General features: G+C 41.7%; 1 protein-coding gene across 1 annotated transcript in view; it reads right to left on the bottom strand.

Moving 5' to 3' along the window:
• Positions 1-4,745: 4,745 nt before the first annotated feature.
• Positions 4,746-13,541, bottom strand: part of LOC103771079 (collagen alpha-3(IV) chain-like) — a gene marked incomplete at its 5' end in the record, with an annotated part of 18,259 nt that continues 9,463 nt past the window's right edge. Inside the window, 11 exons of the mRNA XM_008938365.1 lie at positions 4,746-4,830; positions 5,103-5,275; positions 6,553-6,667; positions 7,525-7,702; positions 8,355-8,567; positions 9,099-9,197; positions 9,716-9,835; positions 9,946-10,017; positions 11,340-11,412; positions 11,859-11,989; positions 12,673-12,858. Of these exons, the coding sequence (XP_008936613.1) occupies positions 4,746-4,830; positions 5,103-5,275; positions 6,553-6,667; positions 7,525-7,702; positions 8,355-8,567; positions 9,099-9,197; positions 9,716-9,835; positions 9,946-10,017; positions 11,340-11,412; positions 11,859-11,989; positions 12,673-12,858 (1,445 nt within the window). The remainder of the gene's footprint in view (positions 4,831-5,102; positions 5,276-6,552; positions 6,668-7,524; positions 7,703-8,354; positions 8,568-9,098; positions 9,198-9,715; positions 9,836-9,945; positions 10,018-11,339; positions 11,413-11,858; positions 11,990-12,672; positions 12,859-13,541) is intronic.

The raw sequence follows: 13,541 nt of genomic DNA, 5'->3' as shown, positions 1-13,541 counted from the left end.
CGTGACCGCGAGAGGGCGGAAGCGGCGCCGGCGGCGCCTCACGTGAGGCCGGGCAGCCATGTTGAGTGCGGGCAGGCACGTCGTGGTGGTGGCGCCACGCAGTCCAGCGCTGCCCCGAGCGTGCTCCTCGTGTCCTGTTGCTTGTTCCTTGTGAGAAGAGCCCGACCCCCACCTGGCTCCAGCCTCCTGTCAGGGAGCTGCGGAGCGGCCGGTCTCCCCTGAGCCTCCTTTGCTCCAGGCTCAGCACCCCCAGGTCCCTCAGATGCTCCTCACTAGACCTGGGTGCTAGACCCTTCCCAAGCAGCTTCGTTGCCCTTCTCTGGCCATGCTCCAGCCCCTCCAGGTCCTTCTAGGAGTGAAGGGCCCAAAACCAACCCCAGGATTCAAGGGGCGGCCTCGACAGTACTGAGTTCAGCGCAGGCGTTCCCCACCCTGCTCCTGTTGGCCATCCTAGTGCTGACCCAAGCCAGGATGCTGGTGGCCTTTTTGGCCACATAGGCACACGGTGGCTCATATTCAGGTTATATATTCGTATTCATGAGTTGCCAGCAGACCTAATTATGTACTAGGTGGGTGGAAACTCTGTCTGGGTGTGTGATGAACCCAGCCTGCCACCCTCCTGTGCAAGGGCAAGCAGCCAGCCACTGCAGGGAACGTTTTCTGGAAGACGAGTAGCTGCCTGGCTACCAGCCAAAAGCAACTGCTCACTTAGAAGAAACCCAGTGGCTGGTTACGCTCCACGCCTTACCAGCTGGTGAACCTGACAAAGGTTTTAACCGGTGTCTTTTCTATGTCAGTCGTTGCCCTGCTGGCATTACATAAAATTTGTCAGCAAATGGGGTTGATGGAGCCATCCATAAAGCACTTGCACGTTGATTCTGAGCAAGAGCCCCTTCTGCTTCTGCTGGTGAAGCTTCTCTTTGGCCCTCCCTCCTGGAACCAGCTCTTGCTGCCACCACAGGCTGCCCAAGAGCAGCTGTTGCCATGTGGTGTAGGCAACTGTTTTCCACTTCCATACAGAAAATGAAAAATGCTATTAGATACAGCAAGTAACTTCTTAAAGAGAGGCAAATAGCCTCTGAGCTTTCTCTGTGTTTTGATTTATGGTCACAATAATGTTCTGGAGGTCAAACTGAGTATTGATGCCAAAAGTATGGAAATGTCTATTGATTATATTGATCCAAAGCCTACAATTTGCTAATTCAGTTCTTTGCAAATACCAACAGCACTGTTCTACAGTGCCAAGTGGCCTGGAATATGACCTCTTATGAGGTAAAAATAAAAGCTGTATAACATGGAGAATTCTCCATTATTTGCCTTTAGATACATGATGTTATATTTAGCCTCCTTGAAACACAAATAGTTGGCCTGAGCATATCTTACCCGGCCATCCCCATTGTTCTGGGCAAGAGGCCTCCTCCGTGCTACCAATTCTCCAGGCTTTAAGGTTTACAAGCCATCAATAGGGATTTAGTCTTTTAAAAAATAACCAAACAAACCTAGAAGTCATCTGAAGAGTGGTTCGTGAAGCCCACTACAGACACAGTCCATCCTCTGTGGTTCCCCATAGGTGACTTCATGTTGAGATCTATTAGGTAGCTATTTTTATTCCATTGGAGATAGGACTGTTGTTCTATCACACAGTAAAAGCAGCCACAGACTAGTCATTCAAGTCCTAATCCAGAGGGAGTTCTCTAGTAGAGTCTGAGTGGTGATTTCTAGTGTAGCATCATGTTATGAATTCCCATCAATAGGTGATGAGGATGTCAGCCAGTCCAGATCCTACGTATTCTGTCAAATCTCAGAATCACATCAGGCTGTGCCTGCGTCCCTTTTTCATCCATTTTTCACTGTGTAGAAGTCCCACCAGAAATAACTTTCTTTTACAGCCTCCAGATTTCTCTGCAGATGTCCTCAGTTTTCTTTTTCAGTGATTTAAAAGGCCACCCTTAGGTGGAACACAGCATACAACAACTGTTCTATCAGCTTGATTTTCAGATGTCTTCCTTAATTTCACACTAAATTCTTGATCCACACAGCAGTGCTAAGCTTCCAGTGTAGGCCAAACAGGAGAGAGCAGCGAGCATCTTCCTGGGGTAAAAGCCACCTGCTGTCTTTTAATCACATTACACTATTAAAAAATTGTTTTGGTAAATAGTAAGATGCATAGGTATTGCAAAAGATCATTAGGACTGAGAAGTACAAAAAACCCAAAGCAAAACAGGTCTTTTGTTTAGTCAAAATATTTTTATTTGACTGTATAAGGTTTTATTTTCCTCTTTCCCACCCCTGGTGTTTGCTCCTTATTTCCCATTTCCCATGCTTCCACTCTTTCAGTACAGTAAATTAACACCTTGCACCTCGTCAGCACTCTCCAGGCCAGGCTCTCAAAGCGTTCACAGACATGAGTTACCTAATCCTCACAACAATCAGTAGCAGTAGGGAAGATAAGTGGCCATCATCTGCAGAGGGATATTAAGATCAACTTCTTTCAAGTTTTTCTTTGATTTTCAGTGCCCAGCTTGTATTATGCTGACTTGATAAACATTTGTCCCTGCAGTTGTTTCATGCTTTTGAAGGAAAGACTGAGCTTGAGCACTCAAAATCTCAAACTGTTTATGAAAATCTTTCTTTAGCAACTTGTTGAAGGCCACGCAAGAAGTGAGCAGCAGGATCCAGAACCAAGAACAAAATGTAACTTCCAGTCCAGTGCTTTGTAACTTACCTTTGGACTTCTAAACCACAATCTGTTCCCTTCTCTTTACACACTGTCCTCCACTGACCATTTCCCCTGGAGACTTCAGCCTCAGGTACCTACATTCTGCATCTTCCTAGTAGGTTTTACATAAGGGCCACCAGAGTCTCCCAGTACATGCTGTATACAATGCCTTTAGATGGCTGTAATGGGCCTTAATGGGAAAAAAGCACAAAAAAACCCAACTGAACAAGCAACAGGTGTGGATTTTATCTCTCAGTATTAAAATCAAACTTCAGAGCTTATGGAAAAATCTAATGTGTGATTGTTTTAAGGAAAACACCCTCAACACCAAACCTGGTTCAAATGGGAGAGAGCAAATACTAACATGACATCCATACCCTCTTATCAGTAGTGCATCTGCATAGATAGTCTTCATAAACCCCTGCAAATTCACAATTACAAAAGTACTGGGACTGCTCAAGCAAACAATAACTTGAAAATATCCTTGCAACTCATGGAAATGGTATCTGCGTGTTAGATCTGTCAGAAGATACCCTCATCAACACAGACAAACCTTTTTCTTGGTTAGGTTAACACTGAAAATTTAAACAGTCAGACAAACACAATGCAAGTATTTTAACAGAAACAATATCAAATGTCACTGGCTTCAAAAACATCTAAATGGGAAATCTTGGTTATTGCAATGAATTCCTAGACCCTACATTTAAAATGTTGCATTTACAGAACTTGTCAGATGAATTAGGCTTCTTCTAGAACACTAAGTACTGGAATTCTGATAGATTGTGCAAGTATTAAAAAATAGTAACATTTTAAATGTTAACATTACGATTTCAAATAGCCTTGTGAGTGCAATGTTATAAATATTTAAAAAAACACCTCAGAGCTACAATTTTATATAAGTTATATGAATAAATGAAAGTGCTTTTCAAGTATTTATGTTCATTTACAGTTGGATTCTCTTTTATAAGTCAGTGCTTAGATGGTACAATTTAAATATCTTTTTAAAAAATTTTGGGTGCATACGTTGAATTGGATGGAATAAACGCTTTCATTTGCAGAAATGTGTGATAAATATTTAAATACAGAATATAATTTGTGTTAAATATTTAAATATGGAATATTATAAAATGTAAATATATTTTTTTGTCATCTATTAAAAATAAAGTTGAAAGAGATCACATCCTGATGGCCATGTAAGAACCTGATCATGCTGTGGGAGCCCACGAGACATACAGGAATTGTAAATTCCACCAAAATCCCTCTTGGATATGGTGAATAGAGGCACAACACTGCCACTTTTTGGAGACTGTAAGGGCTCTGATGACCTATTCAAAAGCCACAGGATCCGAGGCAGACTGTCCAGTGCTTTCTGCAAGCCAGCCCGTGGCCAGTGTGGCTCTGGAGAACATGGCTCCCGGCCCCCCACCCTCGTGCTGGCCATGAAGGGCCAAGCCACAACTGCTTCACCAACACAAACATGGTTGTACTCCTGTTTTCCAGCCAGAGGAAGGGTGAGGTACATGGGGAGATACTTGTTTATTAGACAAGAAAACCAAAACAAAACAACCCTAAATGAATAATTATATATTTAAAAGTGCACTGAAAATATTTCTTACTTGAACCCTATCTCTCCTAAGTGCCAGGTTTTCATCGTAAATTATATCCACTTTGAACACTGAACATAGGTAAGCTGATGTTAGAGCATTTAGTTTGTCCTGCAGTTTGAAAAGCACGTGACATGAGGCAGCACAGACAGCTCACTCAGGGCCTGGGAGACGCAGCCCAGACACAACCTGCTCGGTCGGAAGCCCTGCAGGCTGCCATCGCCAGCTCTCTCCAGCAAAGTGCTCCGTCGTTTGCCAAGACACAAGTCAAACTGTTGCCCAACCTCACCACAGACCTGCACTGGCAATTTATCATTTTCTTTCCAGATGCAGTTGGACTTCAATAAATTACAGCTCTTCAGAGTGAGGCAATTCTTTGTAACAAAAGCAGAGTTTCACGTTCCATCCGGAGCGGCCGCTGTTTAGAGGGGTCTCTTCATGCAGACCTGACAACGGCTGATGATGTTTTCTAGTTCTCCTGCTTTCAAAGTCTGTGGCATAGGTCTCCTAAAAGAAAAAAACATTTACTCTTATTCTTATAAAAAAGAAGAGAGAAAGATGATGAAACTTTGGCTATGGAGTTACTAACAACAACAGTGAAATCCTTGGCTCACCTAAGGCAACTTTGTGCTAGAGAATGACCCTGAACCTCACGAAGGGGGGATGTCCAAGCTGAGTGGAAGCACTGAGGGAGCCCCTGCCATGTGATGCAGGCAGTTACTGCCTCCTCAGGCACTTGCAGCGTGCCAAGGGTACGGATGCAGGGAAGTGCAGCTTACCTGAACATTCTCTTTGGATTTAGCGATGCCAACCAGAAACTGTAGGAATTTGAGTAGTAGTTGCATGTTCCCCTGCCATGGCACTCTATGAAAGGGATGGCTCGAAATTCTTCCAAACAAGATCCAGGAGATGCCAGTGCTTGGCCAGAAGCTTCCGAGCCGGCACTTGTGTACTGTAACCACCAACATATGTTTTATGAGAACTTGTCCTTCAGCTTTTAGTAAAGTGCAGGCAAAGAAAAAAAGTCTCTTTCTAAAACACACCATATGTTCTGTGGTTATCCTGGACAAACCAAAATGAACACAGATTCCTTTTATCAAACTAAATGAAGCACAGAAGCCATATGAAAAGTTAACCCTCCCTTTATGGTAGTCCTTAAGTCCCTGCAAATGCCTTTTTCTGCTCCATGAAAAGGGATGAACCTAACCAGTACAAAGACTAGAAAGCAGATGGATTCCATCCAGTTGAGGACTACAGTAACTGAATTGCCAATAAGCCACATCCCCTATTTTGTGTGTGTGTTTGTATTTTTTGTTGCACTAATTGCTTCTCCAAGCACAAAAGCAAAGAAGGCATTTTCCTTCTCTGACATTGGTAAATGCTTCTAGAAATAGCTCTAAAATCACTTATGACAGTAGAAAACAGGCTAGAAAAGAACATTTCAATTTGCTGATGATGGAAACAAGTGATTTTAACCAGATGTTGCAAAAATTCATTCATTCTTTTCCAATATTATTATTAAAATTATCACTTTTAAGTCCGTAAAAGGACTTTACATCATGCAAATAATTGAGGTTCTTAATTCTGTCTCTTCCCCTCATTTGCTGGCATCCCAATGACATCCTGCAGGCAGGGAGGACAAAGATGAAGTGCTGTGTCCCATGATACAGATACACCCTTAATCTCATTAGCAGTTCTCCCTTTGCAGTCACATTATCAACTTGCTTCACTCAGCTCTTGTTAGGGCGTCACAATTCCTGGGGTTGTCTTTTGCAGACAGTGCTCTGAATTTGTTTGGATTTTAGCTTTCTGTGGTGTTCAGCCCCAAGATCTGATTTATAAAGTAAGTGCCTGGCATGGGAGAGGGTCAGTTATTTCTGTGTATCTCTGCTCAGGACTGGTTTTGCTACTCCACTGCCCAAACCTGGTTCCTAGATCTTAGCGTGACACATGAAAACGAGAGCATGCAGTTGTCTGTCTGACTAAAATGCTGTGGTTCTCCTTGTATCTTTTCCCCTGACCTCCTGCCACCTATTTTTGAGGACAGATCAGAACAGTTATTCCTATGCTTCTGGCAGTAAGAATTAGTAGAATTATTGCCTACTTCTTGGCAAAGGAATAGAAAAATAATTGAACAGTTACTAAATAAAAAATAAGCTATGAGCAGATGAAAACGTCAATGAGGGGGCGAGGACATAAAATTAATCATTTAGGTCTTTATATCCTTACCATCACAAAAGAAAATCCCTTCCAGAGGGATATCCATCCATCGGGACAGGCAGGAACCATGGTGGTCTGGCTGTGAACTGCTATTACCATGGCAGCTCCTTCACAGACAACACACCTGTAGGACAACATGATCGGAGGGAAAGGGGGAAAGCAGACAAAAACTCCATCTTCTAGGGACAGTGGCTACCTAATGGCAAGGCGTATGATAAATGTTACAATTCACACGGGTTTTCTCCATTTAATGAGGACATAAGTACACCAGATACCTTACTTTGCCATCTCTACTAATAACATCAGACAAAAATTGGTGTAAGATGGGAATTAGTCTCAGAACATTTGAACTCCCTATTTTGGTCTTTACTGAACTAACAAGCTAAGTTTTACATTCTTCATGGGCTCGCTACTTGATGCTGTTATGGTTTAGATCAAATTCTGTACCTTCATTTGGTGGGTAGGGCAGGCTAGAAGACAGCGTGCAAAGCTTGCCTGCCTGTCTTTGGTTGTGCTACTCTGGGTCTTTCCAGCCCCAATTTACCAAGTTCTTCACCAACTACAGCAAATGTATCACACGTAACTTCAAGCAGAACTTGTATGGTATTCCAAATAACGAAGCTGTCTTTATTTCACCTTAGTCTGCTACTGAGACACATAACAACAGCTTTAAAAAAAAAAAAAAAAACTCTGATATTTTATCTAACTCCGATGGGTACGACCATGTGTCATCTTGTCATGTCAGCTGTGCAGATGAAGCCCTGTGGTGGGACCTCACCTTTTATCTAACTTTTCTTAGAGCATCACTGCATGTCTGACATTCAGGGGAGTAATCAAAAAATGATGCATTTAAAAACAGTGTTTGTACTGGCTGAGGTGGGCAGATCTACCGCTAAGATCTGCTGTTCAAAACAATGTATGATTTATTTGTAGTTCATTTGTGGTTCCAGGCTGGAAAAACTAAAATTCTTGTACCCTTACCTGCTGATATGGGGCTGCAGTGCCCTGCCAGAGATGGGCGCCATGTCTGCTGGGATGACTGCTGCAGCTGACAGCCAGTAGGAATAGTCATTGCGAGAAGCAAAGCTACAAACGTCGTTGGTGCTACAGAACAAGAATGGCATGGTGGTGAATCTCTGCAAGCAGCTACCAGCTGTTCCTAAAAGACAAAAGAGGACAGGTATGTGACAGACACGAGATGTTATTTAGAGCAGTGAACAGAATAGATGCATAATGGCAACCAATCTACTATCATGATAATTAAACCAGTCAGTACCTATACAGTAAGAAGTGTCTGTACAGTGGAATTATCTGAAAGCAAAATGCTGACAAAAATAGGTATATAAGAGCAAGGGCTAAGAAGAAAATCTGTTGAAATCATCGTCTTGAATTGTAATGATCCTTGACAAAATGGTGGGGATCCAGCTGCATAAACAAAAGCTTCTGGCGCCACTTCTGACATGCTAAAGCATCCCATTTGGTCTCCAAAAAAGCAAGATTCTCTCTTGGATCCTGTGGTATTGTTTTCAGCCCTGTGCAGGTGTTGTGAACATTTCTACTAGACATCTATCCGTAACTGAATTCCTCCTCAAAAGTGTCTGGGGAAAACACAAAGGGAATATAGGATTGTGGGAAGAAGGTCTTTCATACCACGACTCCTGACTGGCTCCGAGCAGCAGAGCACTCTGGAGACTGATGCTCTAAACCAATGTTTATCTCAGACCCTGCGAGTCTGGTTTCATCACAACATTGCATTACTAGACTCTAAAGAAAACAGTGTGAAAGTGTGAAAAGGTTTAGCAATACAGTACCAAGATCTTGTCCATGCGCTCGTTCATTGCCTTGTACAAAAAGCAGTGAGTAGCCAACATAGATCTGTGAAGTCCCATGTGGGCATGAAGGAATATTTGTTGTCTGGCTGTGCCGGGTGAAGATAAAACCTCTTCTCGTTGGACCAGCAGCGATAGCACCCGGTGACCCAGGCAGCCCCTGCAGACCTGGGAACCCAATTAGTCCAGGGTGTCCTGAGGAGAGAAGGAAATATGGCGGCTATTATTATCATTTTGTTTGAATTTTTACTTCATTCAAACAAACAAACAAATTTTCAGTAAGAAAATACAACTTGAAAATTGGTAGTGTTTGTTGCTAGATGTATTAAATCCTTCAGCCCTAGCTCAGGTAGCTTTATGTTGCATAGCTTCATGCAGCAGTGAGGTATTTTAAAGAACCATGGCCATTTTTAGCAAAAAAGCTGCAAAGTAAAAACATGTTATGCTGACTAAAGAAAAATTTTTAGTTCTATTTTGATGTCATAAAAAGACACACTGATACCTTGAGGAGCACGGTCAAGGCATTTTTTTTTTAGGTTACTATTTCGGTTGTGAACATGCATCTGTTTAAAGCTAAGCGAGCACTTACATGTGCTTGTGGCCCTAAAGCTACTGTAAACGTTACAGAATCTCAGATGCAGGCAGAAGGATTTACAGAAATCAGGAATACAGGTTATCTGCAAATCCAGTTGGAGTAGTCAAAGCGAGATGTCTCCTCTCCTGTACCTCTTTGTCCTGGAAATCCCCTGTCTCCCTTTGGACCGGGCGGTCCTGGCTGACCTGGATGACCAAAACTTCCTGGTAGACCTTTTACTCCCTTAGGTCCTAAATTGTAATCAAGAAGACAACAGAATCATGTAGCAGTGGTTATTCTAGATTTTAATAACTGTTAATGAATAAAGTTAAAATCCCCAAGTGAATGTAGGGGTGCTAGAATAAAAATGTCAGCAGAAATTCACTAAGTTTTAAGACCGTCTGTAGCATTACTTTCACCATACTTCCTAGGACATCTGGCAGTACCTCTATTACATGTGGTAATTCCCCTCCCCAAAATGACAAACATCCTGAGCATGGTTCTGGTTGTATGAAAATGGTGAATGTTTTGATTCAGGTTTATTTTTTATTCCATTATTTTGCTTAGACTTTTATTGAGGGAGAAACTTATTTACTCACTGGCTGCAAGGGTGGCATGGGAGAGGTTATAAATATAAGGTTGTTAACAAGGTACAAAGTTGTTTTTGAACGTGGAGAGGTATTTTTAAAAACATGAATTTCTACGCAGAAACGTGTTTTCCCACTAAGCAACACACACAAATGTGTACAGAGATAAAAGCATAAACCACCTTGTAGTCCAGGAATCCCTTGAATTCCTTGATCACCTGGTGTTCCTGGGATTCCTGGCAGTCCAGGAGGACCCTTGCTTCCTGGGAGAGAGAATACTCTCCCAGGGACTCCAGGTGGACCTAGCAGAAGAAAAAACACAATGAAGAGCTACTGCTTTATATTAAAAGAAAGCAAACAAACTACAAACCAAACCAAGTCATCTGGTGTTAAAATGAGAAGTGTTGATTACCATGTTGGCCCTTTGGTCCCCGTGGCCCTTCTGCACCTTGTGGTCCAGGGGGTCCTTGATTACCCTTTTCTCCTAAAAAAGAAGATTGAAGATCCATCTATGTGGTTTAAAATATCAAAACAACTGTCAAAGTTTCATTTGTCTTGTCTAAGAGTCATCCATGATGCATGTAACCTTCCAAAGAGTAGCATAGCCTGTAGATGCACCTGAAATGTGGAAGTGGCCTTCTACAACTCTGCAGCTACTATATAACTTACAGGGCAAGAGCACTCAGTTGATAAGATGTTCCCATGCCTATCTTCATGTGATGGCTTGTCCCATAAACCTAGCTTCAAATCCCAGCTTTAGACTATGTCCTTTTTGTGTGTTTTTGTCACTGAGTTTGCAGTTCATCTGCTGCCTTCAGTGATGCTGTGCACTTAACTCCCTTTAAACCTTACCCAGCTGTTATGCTGATGTCTGTTGGAGTGTTTTAAATTTAAGAACCAATTCTTTTTACTTTGCAAAATATGAGGTTAATCTCAGATTACTCTCCACAGCTCTGCTGGAAAGTAAAAAAAAAAAAAAAAAAAGTAGTAATTGTAATTTTATCATTATGTCAGTTATTTGACTGACTAGGCCATGAAATGAGAGCTTTTTGCTTAAGTATACTAACTGTCTGTATGGTAACTTTTCAAATTAGGACAAATTTCAAACACAAAATAATGAGCATGGAACACAAACCAGTAGGTTCAACAGGTAATAACAATTTTGTGTCATCGTAAATCACACAATTGAAAAAAAGAGAATACTGGAGTAATGCAGACCTCTGTAAGGTTTAAACCACTGGAGAAATGTTTAAGAAGATTTTTAGCCAGCTACTGATTCAGTTAACCCTCAGAATATGAAATTAATGAAGCCAATACATTTACCAGTTCATCTGCTGACAAAGTGGTAAATTAGACTGTAATTTGGACTAGTCTCATGACAAAGAAAGCCCTCAGTGCTCCGTGTTGTAATTATAATTAAATGCCCTTGAGTTCCATAGCAAAGAGGCTACCAGAAAGTCACATCTTTCAGCAGTGGTGGGGCATTCCTAATGACCAGACTCATTCCCAAAGTCTTTACACATTATTAGTCACTGAGGACACACTTGATTTGAATTTGCCTGGAATGGCAGCCATGGGCATTTCAGCCCTTCCTCACTTTAACATCACTTAGAACAAACCCAAAGCATCTAACCCAAGAAAATGCTCTCCAAGAGAGCAATTCTTTCATTTATAGCTGACAGACCCTGCTCTTGAAGGGAAAAACCTTACATCTCTGAAACCACACCTGCTACTGTTACCCAAATTCTATTATAATGCAACATGATATTCGGCACACAAAATTTTATGTAATAAATATATTAATACCTTTTACACCTGGGAATCCAAGAAATCCAGGGTCCCCTCTCTGCCCAGGATAACCTGATCGACCTTCTATTCCCTGCAAATCAGATGACACCAACCGTAAACAGGAAGCAGCATCTGCACACTATGAAGTACATTTTTGTTTTGTTCAGAATATTCAAAGCATTATGTTCACAGAATATGCTACAACTAGAAGTATCTGCTCCATTCGTGAACGTTAGAAATAGTCATATTGCTGTTAGCATTGCTCTGTAATACAGAACAGACAAGGTACTGACATATCAGAAATTCAGAATGATTTTTTTGATCCACTTAAGCCCATAAAAACTCCCTTTGGTATCCATTGTAATGCCTTTACTCCATTACAAAGGGGTTTGGGGAGGCTGTAGGGGTTTTTTTGGTTTTGTTGTGGGTTGTTTGTTTTTGGTTTTGTTTTTTTTTCTAAAAGTCTATGGGTGTTATTTTCATGCTTAGAGCAAATTAATGGTGGAGTAAGAAAGAAGCAATATTCCTTTCACTGACTTTGGGACCGGGAGGACCAGTGTTGCCGGCTGGGCCTGTTGGCCCTGGTATGCCATCTGCCCCTCTGTCACCTTTGCTTCCTTTCATGCTGGGTGTGGAAAGACCAGGAGGTCCTGGAAAACCAGGAGCACCTGTACAGAAACACCAGAGTGAGTAAAGACTACCACCAAAGCATTTCACATGTGTTACACACTATGCAGACAACATTCAATGCCTCTGTAGTGATTCTCATGTTGACCACCTCAGTGATTTCTATGGAAATACACCTGGTTTTTTTTTTTTTTAATCAGTTCATTTTTCCTGACCTGCTAATTTAATCTGAGATCATGTACAGAGTTCTGGCAGTACTCTATAGTACTATTTTTTTTAATATACCCCAGCTGTAGTTATGCCTGCAGTCATAGAATCATTTAGGCTGGAAATGACCTTTAAGATCAAAGCCAATCATTACCCCAGCACTGCCAAATCCACAACTAAACCATGTCTCTCAGTATCACATCTACAGGCTCACACTACCTCATGTTTCTAAAGTTGGATCTCAGCTGCCCTGTAGGGTCTGTAGACCATGTGGTAAGAAAGCAAAACAATGCAGTTGAGTGGACTGCAAAGATCAGTGTTGTTTTAATTTACATCACACTGCACAGGCCATCGTGGTGTTGGCAGTGGTAACGTGCATTAACTGGTAAGGAACTACCTCTAATTATGAAGCTTTCCTGGGGGAAGGCCACTTTCAGCCCAGGTTCTGGACAGGCTGAATTATGCTTTTAATTACCAGTGTATCATTTTGGATAAATAAGGAGTTAAAAGAACACACCTGGTCTTCCATCTGCACCAGCAACACCTCTGTTCCCTTTTTGGCCAGGAACTGCCATGCCCGTTATGCCCTGAAATCCAGGTGGCCCCACACGGCCAGGGGGTCCGACAGGTCCTTGATCGCCCCGATGACCCTTCATACCTGGTGGCCCAGGAGAACCAGGCAGCCCCATGTCCCCTTTGATTCCTGCAAAGTGCAAGTGTTAGACTTGGGGAGAGCTGCCAGGATGATAAGATGATGTCACTGCACAGAGTTATGTGCATATACTATACTGCAAATGTGGAATTCAGCCTTCATTTTTAGTATGAAGACCCCCAAACCACCTTGCTAGTGTAAAACAAAACAGTTATGAGAGGACCTACTGCAAGGCAGTGTACATACCATTGTTGGTTTGTTGTGTTTGGTTGGTTTTTTTTTTTTTTTGTTTTGTTTTGTTTGTTTTTTTGTTTTTAGTTTTTATTTTATTTTTTTCCATTTCTTTTAAAAAGCCTACTTCAGAGCTTGACAGGAGGATAGAAAGACCAGAGCAGGGAATATTTCCTTATGCATAAGTGGATGAGATGTTTCTTTGAGCATCAGAGATGGCAAATCCTTTTTAAACTAAATTCCAGCTAAAAGCATCAGTTTAAGTACAACAAAATAACAGGCTACTCCAGAAGGGTATTGTTCTAAGGTTGATCATGGGGTGGATGATCTACATAGGAAGGATATGAAGAAAAAAAAAAATTAAGTAAAACAAATGAATGGATTTCTACTAATACTAGAAATACAAAGGAAAATCTAACAAAGGGAAGTCTCGTCAGTGAACTGTTCATCAGTATAAAATGGGAGAGGAACAAAATTAATATGCAATCACTGCTGCTTTCTTA

The sequence above is a fragment of the Merops nubicus genome, unplaced genomic scaffold (genome assembly GCF_000691845.1).
Source record: "Merops nubicus isolate BGI_N331 unplaced genomic scaffold, ASM69184v1 scaffold17494, whole genome shotgun sequence".
Classification (NCBI taxonomy): Eukaryota; Metazoa; Chordata; class Aves; order Coraciiformes; family Meropidae; genus Merops; species Merops nubicus.
The sequence above is the reverse complement of the archived record's forward strand: the minus strand, read 5'-3'. Positions and strand labels throughout refer to the sequence as shown.